A 23,887-nucleotide genomic window follows, 5' to 3' on the forward strand; every position below is an offset into this window, starting at 1 on the left:
CTAAAATGCTTTTGTGTGTCGGCATCAAACCCAGGGCATTTACATCAGTGGTGCAGTATATGGTGAAGAGAGAAGGGAACACTTTGTGTATGTGTGTGCGTGTGAGAGAAAATGTGCTGAAAATGGGCACAGAGTTGCTGAACCACAGCTCCCATAATCCATGGCCATTGCCCATGCTTTCTAGGTCTGACAGGAGTTCAGCAAAATCTGGAAGGCCGAAGGTTTTCAGAAATGAGGCACACTGTGTATTCTACTGGTTTGTCCCCGGCATTGAGTAAACTTCCTCTGTACATGGAAGACCCATTCATCTCTCATGGCAAATAGCCACTGAGAGACCTATTCTCCATTTAATTGTCTATTCCAGTTTTGAAGCTCTCAAAGTATCTTATCACCAGCAAGCAGGAACATGGGATGGCTCTCCAGGATCACTTGATTCAAGTTCAAAGCACACACTTTCCCTCAAAGAATTCTGGATATGATAGTTTAATTTCCAGCAAACCTAAACAGAATTCCTTTTGAGGGAAAGAATGTGCATCGTGTGTGCTTTAAATCATCTATACCAGGGGTCAGTAAACTAAGGCCTGGGGGTTGAATGCAGCCCCCCAGGCTTGTAAATCTGGCCCACAGACCCTGCCGCCGCTTGGTCAGTCCCCATCCGCTGCGGATGCCTTGTCGCGCAGGGACTGACTTCTGCAACGCTGGCACGGCTTCTGGGCGGGCGGCAACACTGGCGCAGCTTTGGATTGGCTGCAGGAAGTTCTTGCAGCCAATCTGAAGCCTCGCCACCTGCGTGCTGAGGTAAACCCAGCACAGCCATGGACAGAGAGGCTGGCGGGCGGGAGGTGGGTTTGGGCGCACTGGAGCAGCTGGAGGGCAAGCTGTGTGCCACCTGCCCAGCGCTCCGCATGCGCGGCCTGCCCGCTGACCTGGCCTCGGGCGACGGGCCGCAGTGCGTGGTGCACACTGCCTGGGAGCTCTGTGGGGACAGGCCGATGGAGCGGCTGCCTCTTGTCAACAATGCCGGTGAGTGGACGCCGCCAAGACACACTCCTGAGCGCCTGCAGAGTGCGTTCCTCCTCCAGGTCCAGAGGCAGCTGCGGGACCGGCTTGCAGGGTATTTATATTTTTCAAAATATAGTCCGACCCCCCGCAAGGTCTGAGGGACAGTGGACCAGCTCCCTGATGAAAAAGTTTGCTGACCCCTGATCTATACACAGCTTAGTATCCTGGCTTGGATGGCCGTTTCCTCTTCTGTCCAGCAGTTTAAGAAGGAGAGACTGACAGTAGGCCTGATTTGACCCCAAACACTCCTTGATTATTGCTCTGTAGCACCGGGTGCAAGGTCTCCCAAAAGCTGCCTAGTTTTCTTTTGTAAAGGAAAGCAATCCCATAAGTAGAACTCCTAGATGTCCTAAATCAGGCCGACTCAAAATGGGGGGAACTCACCAGACAGCACAGGGATAAAAAGCCTAATTGGCAGGCAGACGAGCCGTCCATGTGATGTGAAACACACCAGAGCTCTAGCAGCCGGCTGGTAAAAGTCAAGATAACTGATGGGGGAACAGCAAGTAATATCAGCAAATAGACAGCTGGACACAGCTACAGACCTGTGGCAACACCCCAGAGATGTTTCTTTGAAGGGGAACCAAAATATTTAGGCAGCCGCTGAGCTTGTGTATACACAATACTCTTTTAAGGTGGTACGGTGGTAGATCCAGGGTTGCCTGCCTTGCACACATTGTAGTCCCCACCCCCCATGGCTGCCGTTCAGACCTACAGAATCTGCTTGACCAGGTAGAATGTGGAAGAGAAAACTTGAGGCTGCAATCTCAGAGTTCAGGGATTGCTCACCTTTTAGGCCTGTGGGTTTATGGGGTTTTTAAGAGAGTGCTATGCGGATGCAACCACCTCTGGTCATTTATGGCTCCTTCCCCTCACAATAGAGACAGAAAAAAATGCAGCACAGAGATTTCCTTTTTTCCAAGGGATCTGTGTAAAATCCAGTTGTATTAATCTCAGCCTTGGAAAGCACACAGAAGTGAAAGGAGAAATGGGAAAGAACATCACTCTTCCAACTTCTTCCTTTAGCTCTATGTACTATTAAAGGGGAAGGGACGCGGGTGGCGCTGTGGGTTAAACCACAGAGCCTAGACCTTGCCGATCAGAAGGTCGGCGGTTCGAATCTCCGCGACGGGGGTGAGCTCCCGTTGCTCGGTCCCTGCTCCTGCCCACCTAGCATGTCAAAGTGCAAGTAGATAAATAGGTACCGCTCCGGCGGGAAGGTAAACGGCGTTTCCGTGCGCTGCTCTGGTTCGCCAGAAGAGGCTTAGTCATGCTGGCCACATGACCCGGAAGCTGTACGCCGGCTCCCTCAGCCAATAAAGCGAGAGGAGCGCCGCAACCCCAGAGTCGGACACGACTGCACTTAATGGGCAGGGGTCCCTTTACCTTTACCTTACTATTAAAGGGGGGGAAAGGTAGCCACTCTCATCATTTCATGAGGGGGGGGCAAAACTCAGAAGCTTCATGGTGCATTGATAGACTTGAGATGTCAATATGCATTGGCTCATACACAGATTTTACACTGGGTTTACTTTACAACCGGTAAAGTTTTTTTAAAGAATGATTTTCTAAACCAGAAAATCCATCTTTCCACGCAGGAAATTATATTGAGGTGAATTACAGCAATCTTACGAATTTCCAACATTCATGTATTCAGTGTGGCAGCAACACACATGAACTTTTCGTAATGATCATGTACGTCACTGGAAAAAAACATAGGCAAATGAGTAGAATGATTAATGGCTATCTAAACCTTATAAACTAGTATCCACAGGTATAAAAATTGCACCTATATAGCATTGCACAGCAGTGGAGAATTCTGGAACAACACCGATCTTATGGGGAAGATCCCTAACATATGTAAAAGTGATATTGTAATGACCCACCCAAACTTACTTTGTTAAATCTCTGGGGTGGTTTTGTGTGCAATTTGTGTATTTTTTGGACCTTTGGAACTGCTGTACAATATTCTCTACCATTGAGGGAAATCCAGTTGTCTTGATGGATCCTTTTTCCGAATACTCTATGAATGAGATGCAACTTACTTTTATATTCCACTCCTTCAATCACTTTTTAATTTATTTGCCCATGAGCAAATATCACTTGAGGAAAAGATTAGATCCCCTCACCATGAATTTTTTAAAACCTGTATGTAAGATGCTGAGTCACATTTAACGTTAGAATTTTAGTATCTCGATGGAATACTGCTTTGGAGCCCCAGAATAACCCTCTCCCATCTTCCAAAGCAAACGTGGGGTGCACGCGTAACAAAGAAATTTAACTTCTTGCCAAAGGCGATGGGGATAGGCTGGAAATTACACACCACATAAAAATAACTTAGTGAAGATCTATTTTTCTGTACATTTTGCTTCTAACTCCATCAATACAAACTTGACATATTGCCAGTAATGCGGTAATTTCTATATACACCTGAAGATACAAAAACAAAAACGTAACTCAGCACAACAGAGGCAGACTAACGCCTCTCTGCTCTCATCCTTGGGAGAAGGTTGCTTTGCTTTTGCTAGGAAATTAAGGCTGCGGTGCTTCCTAGAAATGCAAAATAATAATAATAAATAATAATAATAATAATTCTGGAAAATGCTTCAGAAGGCACATGGTGCACACAACCCTCCCCAGAGTGAAAGGCAACATCCCTAAGAGGATTTGAATAATAAGGACACAGGGGTGGGGTCCATAATTTTTGTTGGGGGGGGGCAGAACCTCAGATTTGTATTGATTTACAATACATTGGCTACGCCCATGGTGGTGTGTGCCCCCCACCCTTTCCCCCCCTAGGAAACGACGCATCTGGACGTTTCTTATTTGAACTCCTTGTCGATCAGAGTGCCTTTCCCTTTGGCCTTCTTGCCTCCCAGCCCGGCCTCTTCCTGCAGCATCCGCCTCTTGCAAGCGCCCTCCCTGCGCAGCTGCTTCTGGATCACGCGCGCGTTCTGCGCGTACGACTCGGCCACTTCTTTGGCTTGGATCTCCTCCTCCTCCTCGTCGACGGTGGAGACGGTGACCGAGCCGCACTTGCCCATGTCCTTGGTCCGACGGGTCACCATCACTTTCTCGGGAGGAGGAGGCGGCTGCCGCTGCTTTTGGGCCCAGCCCTGCCCGAACTGGACCAGGGCGCCGTCGACCACGAAGGTGGCGGGCGCGCCGTCGGGCTGGTGGCGGTAGAAGAGGAGCAGCCCGCACCGCGCGCACTTCTTCCTGCACTGCCGCTCGACGCCGCCTCCGTCCCGGCGGAGATAGGCGCCCTCGCGCTCGTCCTCGGTGTTGCAGAGCTTGTAGACGTGCTTGGCGGCGTCGATCACGCGCGCCCGGTCCCGGGGCCTCAGGGGCAGCTTCTCCAGCGCGCAGTCCAGCACCAGCACCATCTGCCCGCACAGGCAATAATAGACGTGCAGGGGCTTCTCGCCCTCGCCGTACTCCTCGCGGTCGCGCGTATCCGAGCAAGCCAAGGAGCGGGACACCACTTTGGGCATGGCGGGCGGAAAGAGGGGCAAGCCGGCCAGGAAGGAAGGAAGGAAGAAGCCCCTCCTTCTCGGATGTATACGGAGAAATGCAAAATGCCGCCGCGCTTTGCACTTCCGACGGAGCTGCCGGGATGCGCCGCTTGCAGCGAGGCGCGCGCTGGCGCAGAGCGAGGAGGCGCTTCGCGCAGCGGTTTAGCAAGCAGCTGGGTGGAGCGCCTCCGTCTCCTTTAAAGGGGGTGGGTCCATGCTGTTTTCCGTTAATTTAACTTCACATATTTAACCAAGTAATCATTAAATTTAATCCAATCTTCCTGATACTCATTAAATTTAATATGTTAAGTTAAATTACGGTAACTGAAAACAGCTTGCAGATACTTAATTGGCTTAGGGTTTTATTTAAGTTAAGTGATGAATTAATATGTTTAATTTCATAACGTGAAGATCTAAGGATGTTAATGTTTAAGTTAAATTTTATAAGAATTGTGATTTGGAAAACCGTTAAAAGGATATGCGATGAAATTCAACCAAGGGGAAGCGAGGAAGTCACTTAATAATAATAATAATAATAATAATAATAAATTTTATTTATATCCCGCCCTCCCCAGCCGAAGCTGGGCTCAGAGCGGCTAACAACAGTAAAACGATAAAACATTCTAAAATCATTGCATTATAAAATTAATTCCAATCAAATTAATGGCAACCATTGGGCTAGAGTTCTATGAGGATTACCAAAGGAGGGGGTCAGACTGTGCCTTGGCCAAAGGCCTGGTGGAACAGCTCCGTCTTGCAGGCCCTGCAGAAAGATGTCAAGTCCCGCAGGGCCCTAGTCTCTTGGGACAGAGCGTTCCACCACATCGGAGCCACAACCGAAAAAGCCCTGGCTCTAGTTGAGGCCAGCCTAACCTCTCTGTGGCCTGGGACCTTCAAGATGTTTTTATTTGAAGACTGTAAGTTTCTCTGTGGGACATACCAGAAGAGGCGGTCCCGTAGGTACGAGGGTCCTAGGCTGGATAGGGCTTTGAAGGTTAAAACCAGCACCTTAAACCTGATCCTATACTCCACCGGGAGCCAGTGCAGCTGGTATAGCACCGGGTGAATGTGATCTCGCAGTGAAGACCCCATAAGGAATCTCACCGCGGCATTCTGCACCTGCTGGAGTTTCTGGGTGGTTTTGTCAGTCCCCTGTTATGTTTATGGTGTATAACTTTTATGTAAAATAAATAAAAATAATAAAATAATAAAAAATTATAATAAAAAATAGATATTGGTAGAAAGTGATATTGTTAATGGCCATCTGATTGTGCCAAGCTCTGCCTCCATTTTATAACTGGCTCCACCATTTTGTAACGGATGAGCCTCAGTAATTTTCAGCCATCTCAAGGAAGCCCCTGTGCTAAAGGAATACACACTCTGCAAATATAACCAGGCTTAATAGGAGTTCCTATTAATATAACTAGGTTTAATAGGAGTATTCTCACACAGAGAATACTCAGCTTCTCACTTATATATCATTCCCAGGATATATATAATGTTAGGTTGTAAATGGGCCTGAAAATCCAGAGGTTACGCTGAAACTGGTCCCCAAAGGGCTGTGGTGGAGTGGCTACTGACTGCTGGAGCAGAGGAAGCAAATGCTTCAGTCAACAGAAGTGAATATGCTTGCTTATGCCTGCCAATTTGTGAAATTGTGGATTAAGGCAACACTGGGCTTAAATCCAGGGAGCGTGAGGACAGCCAAGAGAGCAGGGCCATTCAAAAGGAGAAGGGTTGCTCTTGAACAAGATGCCTGTAGAGACAAAAGTCCCAGGGGCCAAAATAAAATGACACCCTGAGCCTCAACTCAGCTTCTGCTAGTTGGAGCACTTTTTAAGGGTGTCCCTTCGGCCTTAAACAGAGGAGTCCCCAGGGCCCCTCACTTTTGAGAAAGGAATTTGTTCAGCAGAAGCGTCAAAACTCCTCAGGAATCCTCAAACAATAGAGGGACTGTTCTCTGACCACAGAGGAAGAGAAACCTGTTTATCTATTTTCGTTAGAGAGCATCAGGGGATTTTTGAGGCACTGTTTCTGATGCGTCATATAAGATACAGGTTAATAACATTGGAAAAACCATATTGATCTGGTGTTCTGCTACGATATCTTGCAGAGCCCCAGTGCTCTTTCCCTGCCCACATAAAATTTTAAAAACAAAGTGAAAAAAGGTAGTAAGTTATTTATTTAGTAACTGCAGTGTTTCACAGCATTGTTGGAGAAAGCTTGCTCACTATTTTGTCACATTTTGATTTGTCTTAAAGCTATTGATTTTGGCTTTTTCTCCTTATGGAATGACACAACTTCCTCTGTGTGTGTGTGTGTGTGTGCACGCGCACGCACGCTTTATTAAATGAAATATGGATTGGACAAAGACATATTTTCTCATGTCAAGTCCAAATGTATTGCTAATCTTCAGTTCTAGTAGAAATGGGGTGACATTGTCTACATTCCCCATACTAGCCATAGTTCAATAAAGTTCTATCATGCCCACAAATTTTAGCATTTTTTCCTACTCCAAACGATTCCAAAGACTTGAACTAACTAGCTAACTAAAATCCCACCTTTTACGCTGATAGAACCCAAGGTGGGTTACAGATAAAAAGAAGAACCGCTAAAAACATAGAAAAAGCAACTATTAAAATACAATGAAACATTGATAGGATGAATATTATTTTGCGGGGTGTCCCAACCATGTCATAATTTCAGCTGATTGTTGCTAAACTTCTTCTAGCTACATGATTATTATTTTCTTAAAGATGTGGTGAGCTGAAACTGGATACTTCTATCATTATAATTGTTATTATCACTCTGGTCAGTGACCGAAAAAAATCGATTCATTCATTCATAATTATTATTATTTCATTGTAATACAGTAAGATCACAACTTGCGCTCATTTAACTTGTGTGCATTCAGCTTTTACATGCATGGCAAATAAATAAATAAATAAATAAATGGGCAGCCTTCTGGGGAAAATGACTTTCGCAACCCCATGCACCATTGAACCCAACGTATTTAGCCTATAGGCGATATTTGCTTTAGGCACGATCCTTGGAACATAACCCCCCCCCCCAACGTAAGTTGCAAGCTTACTGTATATCAAGGCTCACTAGTTAACTGGACTTAAGCACTCAAGTCAGAAAATGGAGCTTTTGCTTGGCAATTGTAATAGGAAAACAACAACGGGGAAAAAGGACTTCATTTGCTTTTGCAATGACAAAACAACATCAGTCTTTTATGGAAACCAGCTCAGTGAAGGGTTACAAGGATAACTGAGAATTTTTCTTTATTTTATTATTGCATTTGTATTTATGCCTTGATGAGTACCATATGTAATTTGAGTGTATTTATTTACCTGGTTTCATGTTTAGAGTCATTGTGGTGTACTGTTAAGAGTGGGTGGAGCTAGATACAATGGTGACTATAGCCAGAATGAAATGTGTGAGGAGTTTGCAGGATTGCATCTTTGCATGTTCAGACTCAGAAAACTCCCCACTAAATAAATTCACACTTGACTCAAATTTTGGTATTTCACAGAATTTAGGCCACAACTTTATTGATTACAGAAAGTGAATGTTTGCATAGGGTCTGGTTCGACCAGCTCCCTGCCATGCAGGTAGCGCTGACCCAGGGTTCTAGCATAGGTCAGCCAAGAGTGAACACCTGGATAAGCGGAAAGCCAGGAATGGGCTAACTCTGCCACCCAAATGTCCCCCTGGACTCAGGCATGGGCACAACCCCATCTCAGCGGTTGACCAAACCATCGAGTCCCTGGATTCCTTTAATGGAATACCCTTCACATAGGGATGGCGTTCTCCCATCCCTATCACCTGAACCAGAGCCTATCCGCAACCTTACAAGTTGTGACGATTTGCTACGCGGCAGGCAAAACCCAAATGGCATCAGCCAATCAGCCAAGTGGGGAAAATTCCTGCCGTGCCCCTGTCCCAATGACAGACGACACACGACGGCATAGCAAGGTCAAGCGCAAAGCCCTAAAAGTAGGGAGAGGTGGGCGGATGTTCCGAATGCACGCACCGAAAGAGGAAGCTCTGGGTCATGTGCATGGGTATAAATAGGTCCCTCAAACCGTTTGGACTGCATCCCATTGGCCAGATTGCACCCAGCTACGAGGGAACTACCAATCCGGTGTTGTGGCTGACCAATTGTACCCACCCACAACACAGGGTGTCGGTTTCCAGGTCTCACCACAGTACATGCCCTCTTTAAGGGAGGACCCGATTTATCACCCCCCCCTTTCTCTCTCTCTGCTTCCCCCTCCCTCCAAATCCCTCTGTGTTTTTTTGGACGTGTGTCCCCCCCACCCTTCAGTTACTGAATTGCTTGCAGAGGGCCCAAAGTGATTCCTTGTACAGTAAGCCAATATAGGTGTCTGCAAAGATAATAAACTTCAGATTCTGCCAGGCTCCATTGGGCGTAGTAGCCAGGATTTATTTGGGGGGGGGGCAGGCTTTATGTTAGGGAGGGTCAGAACCGAGTTATCAGCAATGCAATTGGTCAGTTACTTAAGCATTTTTATTTATTTACTTGATTTATGGGGAAGGGGAAGCTGCACCCTCTGGCTATGCCCATCCATTATGACTGGCGAATTCTGCCAGATTCAGCCCATATTTGTTCTGGCACCACCCCTAAGCCAGCATTCTACCCCCAGGGTTCAGGAACTGAGCAAACCCTTAAGTTTCCCCCCAGTTCTTTGCAGCTTTGCTCTTCAGATTCCAATACTCCAAGTTCCCACCCCAAGGTCTCTGTGCCTCAGAACGGCTTTGATTAACTGCTCAATTTCTCAATTGTTTATCTTCTATACATACCAGCGGGAGGCCCATTCTCTACTGGAAAGAGAACAGTACTACAGTAGCTAGAATAACAGGGGCGGGGGGGGGGGGAAATTGCTGTCGGGCCACTGGCAGTTCTCTCAAGGAAATGGACCGTTCTGCCAAATTAATGTTTTTCTACACAGTGTTGCAGTGGGGGGTGGGGTGCAATAGTTCAGGTTTCTGTATGTCACAATCCAAGTTCCTATGCATGCACACACACACACACACAGTCACAATACAATGAAAAACAACTGTCCAAGGTTTGGGGGTGGGGAGGGCGTGACACACACAGAGAACAAGTAATTTGGCCATCCATTTGATTATACTTGCTTCCTGGCTTTTGTTTGGTTGGATTAATGCAGACTCTCAAGCGTTTAGAACAGGGGTCAGCAGCCTTTTTCAGCCGTGGGCTGAAAAGCCCTCAGACCTTGTGGGGGGGGGGGCGGACTATATTTTGAAAAAAAATATGAAGAAATTCCTATGCCCCACAAATAACCCAGAGATGCATTTTAAATAAAAGGACACATTCTGCTCATGTGAAAACACGCTGATTCCTGGACCGTCTGTGGGCCAGATTTAGAAGGCGATTGGGCCGCATCTGGCCCCCGGGCCTTAGGTTGCCTACCCTTGGTTTAGAAGATGGAAGTAGAGACATTCTTGGGCACTTATGAAACCCCTATTTTCCAGTGCAGGACCACAGCCTGGGGAAATGTGTGCATCCCTGACACAGACATGTTCATCTTGCGGGCCTTTTCCTTCCAAACACCGGTGGCTGCAAACCACGGGAGTGGGGAGAATGTTCTTGTGCTCATGTTCTGCTTACTGGTTTCCCACAGTCATGTGGTTGGCTACTGTGAGAACAAGATGCCGGACCAAATGGGACGTTGGCCTGATCCTGCAGGCTATTATTATGTTCCTCTCCCATGCTGAATTAGTTTCCTCTTCAAACATCTGTACTGCCCTGATTTGGAATACAGTGGTACCTCGGGTTACAGACTCTTCGGGTTACAGATGCTTCAGGTTACAGACTCCGCTAACCCAGAAATACAGTGGTACCTCGGGTTACATACGCTTCAGGTTACATACACTTCAGGTTATAGACTCCACTAACCCAGAAATAGTACCTCAGGTTAAGAACTTTGCTTCAGGATAAGAAAATAAATCGTGCTCCGGCGGCACAGCGGCAGCAGGAGGCCCTATTAGCTAAAGTGGTGCTTCAGGTTAAGAACAGTTTCAGGTTAAGAACGGACCCCCGGAAGGAATGAAGTACTTAACCCGAGGTACCACTGTACATGTTATAGAAGTTATGTATTTCTATACTCTCAAACCTTGGCTACCGAACACCTCCGTTTTTTAACGTTTCGGCTCCTGAAGACTGAAAACCCAGAACGAAATGCTCCGGTTTCTGAAAGTTTTTCGGAAGCTGAATGTCCGACGCGGCTTCCGCTTGAGTGCAGGAAGCTCCTGCAACCAATCAGAAGCTGCGCCTCAGTTGTTTAACATTTCAAAAGCCGAATGGGCTTCCGGAACGGATTATGTTCGACAACCGAGGTTTGACTGTACCACCTTTAAGTAAGTGTGTACTATCCCAGGCTAAGTTGTGAGTAAACCCTAGGGGAAAATCTGTACCCGTCGCCTTGTGGGACATCTTCAGAAGAAGAAAAGGCCAAGGGGTAAAACCTACACAAATCTGGAGCTGAGTCCCTAAGACCAGAGGTTTTCAACTTTTTTGAGTCCACGGCTCCCATAACTAACTACATTCTTTCTGCGGCACTCTGTGGGGCTCAGGAGCCCAGTTATGTCACCCCTTGCCAGCAGAGCGGGCAGCCTCTTACCCCTTTTTTTAACACCCTTCCTTGTGGAGTGTTCCCTCAGCCTCCTCTCCCCTCTCCTTGGGAGTCCTTTGGTCAGCAGCTTCCATCCCTGGTCTCTGAGCTGCCCCCAAAAGAGGTGTCTCCTAGAGGTACCATTAGCCTGTGGAGCTTGTAGCCAGGGCTGCTGCAATGAACAGCTGTGCAAGCCTTTGGGAGGCAGAGATGTGAGAGGGCATCAGAGGAGGGAGGGAAGGAAAGAGGGACAGAGGCCAGTGTTGCCCGCAGGCCGCGGCACTCCTGACTACCGGCACCCCAGAGTCTTGACATCTGAGCAGTCCAGGACCTCCATACACACTGCCCAGACTTGCACCCTAGAGAGGTCACTTTGTTCCTGCTAATGCAGCAAAAACAATGCAGGAGGCAGCGGTTACGAGTTACTGGTCTCTGCAGCCACAGCAGGCGCTGTGATTCTTTAGCAGTTTGACTTCACCTCCAGAGTCACACTCCATTTTCTTTTGAGACGGACGGGCGGCAACAGCAGAAATCCCAGAGCAACTGTTAGCTGGAGCAGGAATGGTTTCTAGCAAAGTGAGGGGAAGTGGCAGTTCTTTATCTGTCCAATAGCTAAGGCTAGGCTGTTCTGCTCTTTGTGGCCCTTGTTCCTGGCCCTGACGAAGGGGGAAAGAGTTCCTGTCTCCTGTACTTCCAGGAGACCATATAACACCGGTCTTGAAAGACCTACATTGACTCCCAGTACGTTTCCGAGCACAATTCAAAGTGTTGGTGCTGACCTTTAGGGCTTTAACAGCCTTGGTCCAGTATATCTGAAGGAGTGTCTCCACCCCCATCATTCTACCCGGACACTGAGGTCCAGCACCGAGGGCCTTCTGGCGGTTCCCTCACTGCGAGAAGCCAAGTTACAGGGAACCAGGCAGAGGGCCTTCTCAGTAGTGGCACCCGCCCTGTGGAACGCCCTCCCACCAGATGTCAAAGAGAACAACAACTACCAGACTTTTAGAAGACATCTGAAGGCAGCCCTGTTTAGGGAAGCTTTTAATGTTTGATGTAGTACAGTATTTTAATTTTTTTTTTGGGAAGCCGCCCAGAGTGGCTAGGAAAGCCCAGCCAGATGGGCGGGGTATAAATAAATTATTATTATTATTATTATTATTATTATTATTATTACTTATACTCTAAGGTGCTACTGGAAGGAATTTTTTTATTTTGCTTATACAGTATTTTATCTTATTGAAACCTATATACCTCTTGATTGAAATAAAACCTCTAAACAGTTTACAAGAACTATTAAAAAATGCCAGTAAAGAAATTTTAAAACAATTTAAAATATTATAAAATAATTAAAATTAAGCCTAAAAGAAGTCATCAACATCTACCTGTCTAGATAGGTTTGCCTTCACAGAAATGTGTTGAGCAGATGACGAGAAGAGTGCAGAGATGTCTGCATGATGTTAATAGGCAGGATATTCCAAAGTATAGGTGCTGCCACACTAAAAGGTTGATTCCTCACAACTGTGGAACAAGTGTTTTGTGGCACCTGCTACACTGCCAATTCTGTATATCAAAGCAGTTGAGTGGGCATGTATTGGGGAAGGCAATCACACAATTATATGTTAATTCTCCCTTATTAAAATTAATAAACAAAAGCAACAAAATGCAAATAAAAAGTGATGGGAACATCATTTTTAAGTTTTTCCAGCAGGTGATAGGTATATTTATAGTGACATGGGTGCTGGCCAATCTGTGCTACTCAGATCCACCATTAGTTACAAACTTGCAGAATTAATTTTGTGCAATCTGATCCTGGAGGGGGAAAATGCCTGTATGGACTCAACAAACAGAAATCCCATGCAGACCAGTTCCACTGCTCTGCAAATGTTACATCTTATGTAGGATAGGCTCTCTGGAGCGCTTCAACAGTATAATCATACTGAACAGAAGTTTGGCCTGCTTTATGTTTAACTCCACATCCCCTCCCTCCTTCATCCTAAGTCTGAATATTTATTAAAACCAACAAACCGTGGTGTTCAATGGGACAGATATGGCAGAAGGCAAGGAGACCAGAATCGGGAGAACCAGAGGCAGAATCATGCCCTAAGTGGCTGTAACTCATAAGGCAGGCAGGCAGGGACTGTCTAGGGCAGGCTGAGGTGCCCCATGTGCACCAGCCCCCGCTGCTAAAAAGAAAACCCTTACAAACTTAGAAGCCTTTCTAGCTTCTCCATCACAGCTTGTCTGAATGCACTTGCTAGACAGCTAAAGTAGCTAGAAACCTGAAATTAGACTGCTTGTTCAAGAGCCCATCCATCATCACCAGCTCATAGACACATAAGAAGACTGAAGATCCCCTTTCAAGTGATAATCCTTCGCAAAAAAACACAAAAAAATCCACCTTACTGTAACACAGAGACATTGCCAGAAGAGGCTGACTCACAGAATTTGTTGTTGTTGTTGCTGCTGCTGCTGTTATATTTTTAAATATCCCACCTTTTCCCCAGACTGGGACTCACAAGGCAGCTTACAGATAAAAATACAAAAACACAGATAAAAGTAGTGAAAGCTAAAAACATAGAAAAGATGATAATTTAAAAGGAATTATCTTTTTTTTTTTTAACGTTTGCTAGTTTTAATTCTACAATGGTACCTCAGGTTAAGTACTTAATTCGTTCTGGAGGTCTGTACTTAACCCGAAACTGTACTTAACCTGAAGCACCACTTTAGCTAATGGGGCCTCCCGCTGCCGCCGCGCCGCCTGAGCACGATTTCTGTTCTCATCCTGAAGCAAGGTTCTTAACCTGAAGCACTATTTCTGGGTTAGCGGAGTCCGTAACCTGAAGCGTATGTAACCTGAAGCGTATGTAACCTGAGGTACTACTGTATTAGCATTAAAACTATGTATCTTCTAATTCTATTAAAAATACAGGCAGCAGCAACAACAAAAATATCGCAGCACCAGCCCTTTCCTTAAAAACAGTCAGTTCCTAAAGACCTGCTAGAATAAAAAGGTCTTCCTTCACCTGCCAGTGAAAGGACAACAAGGAGGGAATCAAGTCTAACTTTACCAAGAAGAGAGATCCAAAGTCCATTTTCATATGTCTTGGGAGGCCAGCTACAGTTATACCAACTGAGTAGCTTTAACATCCCAAAGGGCTCTTATTTCTCCCACAGCCACATTCTTGGAGTCAACCAGAGATCCTGCAAGGCTCACTTTCTGCTTGCTGTTTTGCTTCTGGCCCACATCACTGCATTTCAGCTCCCAACTCAGGTTCTTTCCTTCTGACAATCTCTGAGTTCAGGGAGGTGCCCCACGCATCTGGCACAGAGCTCCCTTTCCTTGGTTTTCTTAATGCCCCATCACCCAGGCGATCACCTCATTGGGCTTATGTTTTAACATTTGCTGGAACCAGGGATTAGAAGGATCTCAACTCCCCCCTCCCCCCAGAAACTCATAAAAATAAGAAGTCCCACCATGTTGTCAACTTTTATTGAATTTTCTTTTAAAATATCCGTGGTTTCACATATTTTCTAAGTTTCAGCCTTAATAACAGTATGTTGCTCTCTGTACAGCTGTGATTTCAGGGAGACCTGGACGGTGAACCTACTCCAGCAGCTATCTGGGAGAGAGAAGGAAAGTAGATTGCAAGGAGATTTGTTCTGACAGAGCCTGGGAAGGATCCCAGCTCTTTTAAGGTAAATACGATAACTTACTGGACAAGTGTTTGGCAATTATATAAATACTGGCAAACGTCAAGAAAAGCTAAAAAGAGACGCTGCCTTACAGCTGCTAAGGAAAACTCCAAGTCGTTTTCTTGTTCTTGACTGCCATATATGGGCTATTCCATGACATTTCTGTAATGCTTTGCAGTGTGGCACATCTCATCCCTGAAGAGAAAAGTTTGTGCAGGTTGACAGAGGTCTCTCATAAAGAAAGGCAGAATCAGATGCCTCCCCCCCCCATGCTGTCTGGCACCTTGTCCTTTATGCACGGTGCTCCAAGGATAGCCAGAAAAATAGGAACAGCAGGCCCATAAAGCCATCAGGCACAAACTGCTAGACAGATGACTCCTTCAATCTTAGTGTTTCAGGGGACAGGGAGCAAACAAACACCGCCCACTTCCACCTTATTCTGGGAAAAAAATCACTGTCCCTGTGTGTTGTGCACTGACAGTGATCTCGAGGTAAAAGGCTCTTCCCAATCCGTAATCTCAATATTCAAAGATTGCTGCCCTCTTCTAATTATGAACAAATTGGTTCTTTGTCTCTCTCTCTACATCTTCACTTGGTTTTGGGGGGTTTGATGAGTCAGTGTTTTTGTTGATTTGGAAATATTTTTGTTTTTTATGATGTTGGCATTTTTCGGCGGCTTAATGTATCTTTGTGGGTTTGGTTCTGTTGCATGTACAGGTTCATTGATGTAAGCTGTTTTGAAATTTTCTTCTCCAGGGGGAAAAAGTGGGACCTAAGTTTAAAAAAGAAAGGAAAACAAACCAGCATATTCAGGGAAAGATGGGTGGTGGCGGTGGGCAAACTGTCTTTCAGCAAAATTCATCTGCCAGAAGTGGCCTAAGCGACAAAGGCATTATTAAGTTCTCTAAAGAAGCCCAAGGTTCATTGGAACACAGATTGGAAACCACACCGTATAGGACAGAGGCGGATAACCTGTGGCACTAGGTTGCATGAGGCTTTCGGCCTAATGTCAAAACCCTTTTTGCAGGCTGTTTAGTTAAGACCTCTGGCAATCTGTCCCACCCCTGGCTGTCTGATGGGTAATGGCAGGGGAGGGGTTGCAGAAGGAGAGAGAAAAGAGGGTGGCAGAAAGCAAGAAGTTATGCCCTCCTTTCACTGTGGCCATTGGCAGAGTAAAAGCTGCACAGCCTGGGTCTAAGGTACCAAATATTCCTAATTGATAGTACAGTGGTACCTCGGGTTACATACGCTTCAGGTTACATACACTTTAGGTTACAGAGTCCGCTACATGCCCAAGGATTAAGGCTTTCTGGGAGATGATCTATAACGAAATGAAAAAAGGTATGTAAATATACCTTTCTGAAGAAACCAGAGGCCTTTCTCCTGGGCATGGTCGGCCAATTGGTGCCAAAGAAGGACAGAACTTTCTTTATGTATGCAACAACAGCAGCAAGAATACTTATTGCAAAGCATTGGAAGACACAAGAACTACCCACCCTGGAAGAATGGCAGATGAAGGTGATGGACTATATGGAACTGGCGGAAATGACTGGCAGAATCTGAGACCAGGGAGAAGAGTCGGCGGAGGAAGATTGGAAGAAATTTAAAGACTATTTACAGAAGTATTGTAAGATTAATGAATGTTAGAATGATGTTGGAATGAATTTATGTGATTCTAGCAGAAATGTAACAAAGATTTAAGAAAAATAGACTGTTAATTGGTGAAAGGAGGGAAAGTAAACTTATATTAATATCAAGATAAATTCTCAGGACAAAAATTTGAAAAGAGGGAAAGGATTTGCTGAAATGGATAATTGACTTAGAATACAAGAAAGGGAGGTGTGAGGAGGTCAGGGAAATAAGCTAATGAAAGTAAAGTAATGGGAAGATTTGTTGTACTTTTTTTTCTTGATTCTTCTTTTTGCTTAATGGATTTTAATTTTCTGTTTTTTCTATTGATTTTTCTTTTTTATTTTTAGTATTTTATTTTTTCTTGTTTAAAAGGATGTTTTCTTGATTTCTCTTTTTGTACTTCTAAAACTTTAATAAATATCTTATAAAAAAAATAGGTTACAGAGTCCGCTAACCCAGAAATATTACCTCAGGTTAAGAACTTTGCTTCAATATGAGAACAGAAATCGTGCTCCGGCGGCACGGCAGCAGCAGGAGGCCCCATTAGCTAAAGTGGTGCTTCAGGTTAAGAACAGTTTCAGGTTAAGAACAGATCTCCGGAACAAATTAAGTACAGTGGTACCTCAGGTTAAGAACTTAATTCGTTCTGGAGGTCTGTTCTTAACCTGAAACTGTTCTTAACCTGAGGTACTACTTTACCTAATGGGGCCTCCCACTGCCGCCACAAGATTTCTGTTCTCATCCTGTAGCAAAGTTCTTAACCCGAGGTACTATTTCTGGGTTAGCGGAGTCTGTAACCTGAAGCGTATGTAACCCGAGGTACCACTGTACCTAACCTGAGGTACTACTGTACTAGAAAATGAAGCATAGGTGATAGGTACTGTGTTACCTCTAGTACCCAAGAGCCACTCATTTGTAAAAATAGACACGATGCTGTCTTCCAGTGGTGTAGCGTGGGTTGTCAGCACCCGGGGCAAGGCAAGTAATTTGCGCCCCCTAACCTGTGGATTTGCGCCCCCAACCCTAACCCCCAGATGTTGCGCCCGGTGCGGCCGGCCCCCCCTGCACCCCCCACGCTACGCCACTGCTGTCTTCTTACTTGGTTGGCCTGGTCGTAATGCCTAGCAGAAACAGTTTGTGGTGTGTTATTTGCTTAGTGTGTCTCCCTGTTCCTGCTATCTTACATTGCCACAACTAGCCCCCCCCCCCCCCCGCTCTGAAACAGAGTCTAAACACCAAGCTGGATGTGATGCAAAAGTTCCGTGACTGGAATGCCCACATTGTTTTTCCTTTCTGAAAAGTCTGCCATGAAGGACCCTTATCTGAAATATGTACAAAGCACAGGACGGCAGGCCTGTAAGATTCCCCTCCTCTCCATAATTTCCTTGCGTCTCTCCCCACCCTCAAACCCTACGCAGTGCTGTTTTGCCCTTACTGAGAAAACTTGTGTTGCCCATATTTATTTTTCAAATAAGGGAAAAAAGAACAGCTTGGGGTTTCAGTGGGAAAACAGTATGGAAGGAAAGGTTAAGAACTCTCCTCACTGCATAGGCCCAGGTCTGGATTGTGCCCTTACCCTCGGCTGCGTTTTGCAAAAGAAAAAAAAAACATTGGAAATTCCTTTTATATCACTTCTAGTTTGACCCTAAAATATATTATTTTAGCACTCTTTTGGGTCCATAATGTCAAAATATTATGGGGCATGTATGTGTGTTTGAAATTAACATAGATATTCTAGTGATTTTCTGGGATGTGGTTCTTTCAACTACTGTCATAAAAATAAAAGTCAAAGAATATGAAGACGCAGCCTCCTTCACACACTGAATCAACAGATTGAAACGGCTTCAAAGGAGCCACTTGTGTGCTGCGCTGTACTGTCAGCAGTGAGCTGTGCCTTTAGAAATGTTAGAACCATTATAAATCCTTTCTGATCTTCAGACTTATTTTTAGTGACATGAGGCAGGTATCATGTTGATCAGCCCCAGCGTGAAGCCTTCCTAGATCTAATGACTTTTGGATTTGATGCAAACTGGTGGGCTGATTTATTTATCTGTGCTTGTAGAAATGATAATTAATAGGGAAAATCATCTGCGTAAGAAGAACCTGCAGGATCAGCCAATGGCCCATCAAGTCCAGCATCCTGTTCTGTGGCCACCCAGATGCCCGTGGGAAATGTACAAGCAGGATCCATGCACAAGAGCCCTCGCTCCTCCGGCAGTTTCCGGGGACTGAAACTCAGAAGCATTACTGCCCCATCATCCTGGCTGGTAGCCATCAATAGCATTTTTCTCCATGAATTCGTCCAATACTCTTAAAAGTCATCCATCACTGCCTCCTGTGGGAGAAACTTCCATAGTTTTAACGATGTGCTGCGTGAAGTACTTTAATTTTATCTGTCCTAAGTCTTCCAAAATTCACCTTCCACAAGTTTCAGTGTTTTGAGGGTGAAAACCATTTTCTATCCACTTTCACCCTCACATGCATGATTTTATAAACTTCTGTCATGTCACCTCTCACTTGCTTTTTCTATAAACCAGGAAGTCCCAAAGGCTGCTGCCTTTTCTCATGGGGGGGGGGGGGTTGCTCCACCCCATTGATCATTTTGGCTGCCCTTTTCCCAAGTGTACAAATACCCTTTTGGAGGTGAGGCAACCAGAACTGTATTCAGTACAGTGGTACCTCGGGTTACAGATGCTTCAGGTTATGCGATTTCGGGTTGCGCACTGCACCAAACCTGGAAGTACCAGAACAGGTTACTTCTGGGTTTCGGCGCTCACACATGCACAGAAACATGTGCATGCGCAGAAGTGCCAAATCGTGACCTGCACGTGCGCAGATGCAGTGCTGTGGGTTGCCAACGTGCCTCCTGCACAGATCACAATCGCAACTTGAGGTTTCACTGTATCCCAACTGTGGCCCCCTCAAACATTTTAGGGGGGTGGTTTGAAGGGATCTCGACCCCAAGGCGTTGGCGTCTTCCAACTGTCTGACTTCACCCCCAAAGCCGCACACTTTTCGACTGTCGCCAGAGACAGACAGACGGACGCCAACAACCTGGGTTCGAGCCCCACTAGGAGCGAGAGATCCCTGCGTGGCAGGGGGCTGGACTAGATGCCCCTCGTGGGTCCCCCTTCAAGTCTACGGCGAAGCAAGTTCACACGACCACTTGTCATTTGTCGTTGGGTTTGGGAGTCATCACCCTGCGAAGCTCCTCCTTTCCCAAGCCTCGACGCCTTGCTTTCTGACCCGCCTCTCTTCACGTGCTGGGGCCGGAGGGTTGCTGAGGGGGCTTCCTCTCCTCTCCCTCGCGATTAGTCGACACCCCCAACACCCCCCTCCTCCTCCTCCTCTGCTCCCTCCCACGTCGTCCCAGGGAGTGGGCGCCAGGCGCGCGAGCCACCTTCCCCGCCAACCAGAGCCAGGCGCGCAGGCGAGGAGCTCGCGGCTCTTCCCCTCACGACTTCCTTCCACGGAAAAGAAGCCGCCACCGCGCGCCGCCGCCTCTTTCCCGCCCCTCACGCGGCTCGCTCGGGGTCTCTCTCGCCGCCGGGGAAGCCCTGCATGCTGCTGAAGCAGCTGCTGCCGCTGCTGGTGGCCAGGGCGAGAGCCCCGTTGCTTCTTCGCCTCGCCTCGGCGCGCTCGCCTGCCCAGCACCTCAGCCCAGACGCGCCGCGGACGGGAGAGGCGAGGCGAGGAGGAGGCGGCGGCGGGCCAGGGCGCTCCGGACCGGCGGAGGGAACCATGAACAGCGCCAAAGGCGAGCAGGAGCACAGCCCCGCCGAGCCGAACCTGCAGGAGGAAGAGGTACCTGCCGGAGGGGAGGCGGACGGGCCAAAGGCGCTGCCTCCCGGGCTTTCCCTTCGGAGCGCAGGGGCGGCGTGCGCCATGGGCTTGTCCGGGGAGCCCTGGAAAAAGTTTTGGGGGAAGGGGGGAGCGCTTCCAAGCAGGGCAGCCGTAGAGCTTTTCGCACCCCCCCCCATCCCTGCCACCCAACCACTAGCCCGTCCCTTAAAACGAATTGACACCGAAGCTGTTCGCTCCGTCCGCTTTGGAGAGGTTGCGCAACGCTTGGAAAACGAAAGGCGCGCCGAAGGTTCCCCGAAGCAACTAAGTTTGACCTTAGTTTGAACGGTGAAAGTGGGATGGTTGGGGGGGGGGGACATGGGAGGCGAACACTGTGTTTTCTCCTTCCTTTTCTCTCTTGTGGTCGTGCGCTTACTCCCTGTAACCTAGTTGCCCCCCGACTCCCCACATTAAAAGCAGAGTACGCCTTAAAAAAACAAAAAAGCAAGCCAGGCGCTCTGATTAATAGATAACGTATCGAGCGCATTCTTTCCCGATGAGTTAAGATGCAGAGAACTTGCACTTGGGCAAATCTTAATTCAGAGCCACCTTGGGGAAAGGTCGTAGTCAAAAAAAGCAAAGCGTGGCAAAACACGCAAATTAAGTTGGCGATGCGGTTTGGCAATATCGGTAAATGGTTTAACTCAATAATAAAGCAGTGCGAGTGATTTCCATCGTTCGAGATTGTTGTGCTGTATTGTGTTGCCCATTTATGGTTCAACCGCATACGCTTACTCAGAAGCAAGCCCATACTGTTCAGTGGAAAACACTCCTAGGTAGGGTTGCATATCTCATAGGATTGTATATCTCATAACGTAAGTAATTTCCTTGAAATACTTGTGAGTTCTTGTAAGTTTGAGGTACTAAGCCATGCTTTATGTCTTAACCACCACATTCCACTTACAGACTGTCTACTCAATTTAAACCTCCCTGTGTGTGTTTTGAATATTACAACCTTATAATGGATAGGTAGCCTGTGAATTTATAACGCCTTCAGCAGTCTTTTTTGCAGGGTGATAAACAGTCAAAACTCAGTGTAGTAGGACCTTAGGCATTTTGTTGGAGTAAACTTTACTTTTCCTTGAAGTAGACTAATCCACAAAACCTTAGTGCTGGGATGATATTGTTAGTCTTTAAGGTGCCGTAAGACTCTTCGGTGCTGTTGTTGTTTTGCTACATAGCTCTGAAATAAAGAAAGATGGTTACTCTTGAGCAGGGGTCAGCAAACCTTTTCATCAGGGGTCCGCTCTCCCTCAAACCTTGTGGAGGGCCGGACTATATTTTTTTGGGGGGGGTGGGGGGGGGGAGAATGAATTCCTATGCCCCACAAATAACCCAGAGATGCATTTTAAATAAAAGGACACATTCTACTAATGTAAAAACATGCTGATTCCCGGACCATCCGTGGGCCGGATTTAGAAGGCGATTGGGCCAGATCCTACCCATGCTCTTGAGGCTGGGAACCTGTTTGGGAAATAATTAAGGCAGTAAACTACCCAGATTAACACTTCAAGCCTATTATGAAGTGCTGCTGATTCACAGATCCTAGAAGGATGAATGGTGGTTGCATGGAACAAAACACATTTTCTTAAAAGAGAAACATTTCCTTGTATCACGTATTCATTCTGCCTATCTGTGGGAATTACCGTATATTTATAGGAAAACGAATATGTAGGTTTCTTCATCTATTACAATATATAGGCTTCTAAGCATCAGTTCAGTTTGTTTTAACGTGGTAACTTGCCCATATAGGTAAGAATGAAAATTCTAATGTTTGCATTGTTTTTCAGGTTGCCGCCAAGTGCTAACTAGATAGTGCTTGCGATCAGCAACATAAACCGCTATGAAATATGTATATGTATGAACATTAGTTACTATACTGATTAATTAATTTTAGGCATGGTTTGGACAAACTTTGAAAATTTTGTATTAGTAGAAGTTCCCTTTTGGGAACTCCTACAATGTGTTTAAACTCGGCATAAGCTTGCCTTGTATAGCAGCCGTGATGTTTGTTAATGGGGTTGGTGGTTGAGACACTTCATTGCCTATCCCCTTAGTTGAAGGAAGAATTTTTAATGATTTAATAATCTTGTTAGCAGCGAAATCTGGTGGTGGCTCGGAAAATATTTATGGTGCAACCTGTTGTCCTGTGATGATGTGCAACGAGGTATTGTAACAATGCATTCATACACGGCTTTGATGCTGTGTGTGTCCTTTTGGCTTCTGGTGTCAGCCTTGGGACGTGCTTGGCTCCTGAAGTCCCAATAGAGAGCATTTTCAGTGGGTTTTGGGGGAAAGAAGTTATTGGTGCTGCACTACCTAAGTATTTTCCTGGTCCCTATCATTTCACCATTGGCAGCAAATAAGTAATGAATGGGAAGCTAAGGATGGAAGGAGAATATGGGAGTCCAGAGGCACTTCTGTTGCTTCACCTACCACCTGTCTGCCATTTGTTTGGTGGTATTAGTTTTCTAAGGACCTTCTAATAGTGTTGGGCATGGGCAGAGGATTACATTAACTTCTGACCCTATTCCAACCTTACAGTTTATGGTTCGTTTATATAAACATGACTTAAATCTTGGGAACCTCACATCTCCTAGAGATCTGTGCTACCATAGATAAACCATTTGGAGGTAGTGCTGACATCAGTGCCTCTTTACAGCAGAAGCCTCAAACAGAGAACAAGTCCCTATCTCAAAGAGCTTTCAGCTTAAAGTTCGATGGCAACTGTGCAGCAGGTTAGCAGTGCTTCTGAAACAGATAACTGTTCAGTGTACTGTATCAGTCGTGGATTTTATACTTCAGTGTTTTAAATTCACTTGTACTTAACTTTGTATGTAGAGAAATAGCATTCTGATGTCAGACTGTGGTAAATGGGCAGTGTGGGAAAAGGAAGTGGGTGAAAGTGAAAATCGGACGTAGCGCTGATGAAGGACCATATTTCCATTAATTATCTCATCCTTCACTTGTACACACCAGCTTGTTTCATTCATATGTTTGCATTCTTCCATTATTCCACAGTTTCTGCGCAATAAGGTGCACACATTTGCTACCATTAATTTATTGATATATATTTTATGCAGAGTTTAGTTTGTTTATTTCCTTGGGCTAGGGAAATGTAAAAGTCTGTGAGGTGGATTGCTGCTTCCACTAAGTACAGGGAATGGAAGTGGAGGACCAAAGTACATGTTACATGGGAGGTCTGTGATTGGATATCCCAATTTATTTTTCTTTACTTAGAAACTTCCAGGGTGCATGTGTTCCTAGTGTGATCTGGGAAATGGTACTGGTAGTATTTAATGCTTTCTTAGTACCATTTTGTCAATGTAAACCCCATCGCTCAAACTATTAGCCAAATTGTGGGGGAAGACCATTTGTGACTGCCTGTTCCCCCCCATAGGGTAATAGCATCTCTGTGTGGTTAAATTGAAGGGTTAAACACATCTTCCCTAGTGGTTCCCAACCTTTTTTTTGGCTATGCCC

The 23,887-nt window shown here is 46.0% G+C and overlaps 2 protein-coding genes across 3 annotated transcripts in view; one reads left to right on the top strand and one right to left on the bottom strand.

The window, feature by feature from the left end:
* Nucleotides 1–3,395: 3,395 nt before the first annotated feature.
* On the bottom strand, nucleotides 3,396–4,724 carry LOC310752924 (STING ER exit protein-like). Its single transcript, XM_083594097.1, has one exon. It carries the CDS (start codon nucleotides 4,554–4,556, stop codon nucleotides 3,885–3,887), a length of 672 nt encoding a protein of 223 aa, XP_083450223.1. The 5' UTR covers nucleotides 4,557–4,724; the 3' UTR covers nucleotides 3,396–3,884.
* Nucleotides 4,725–19,824: 15,100 nt separating this feature from the next.
* RBPMS (RNA binding protein, mRNA processing factor) overlaps nucleotides 19,825–23,887 on the top strand; it is a 77,636-nt gene continuing 73,573 nt past the window's right edge. For both annotated transcript variants that reach the window (XM_083594021.1, XM_083594022.1), the window contains exon 1: nucleotides 19,825–20,365. In XM_083594021.1, the coding sequence (XP_083450147.1) occupies nucleotides 20,123–20,365 (243 nt within the window). In that variant the 5' untranslated portion in view covers nucleotides 19,825–20,122. The remainder of the gene's footprint in view (nucleotides 20,366–23,887) is intronic.

The sequence above is a fragment of the Podarcis filfolensis genome (assembly GCF_964270895.1).
Source record: "Podarcis filfolensis genome assembly, chromosome: 17".
Classification (NCBI taxonomy): domain Eukaryota; kingdom Metazoa; phylum Chordata; class Lepidosauria; order Squamata; family Lacertidae; genus Podarcis; species Podarcis filfolensis.

What these genes read in the sequence shown, in the direction of transcription:
- LOC310752924 (XM_083594097.1), bottom strand. Translation starts at nt 4,556, where the DNA reads ATGCCCAAAGTGGTGTCCCGCTCCTTGGCTTGCTCGGATACGCGCGAC.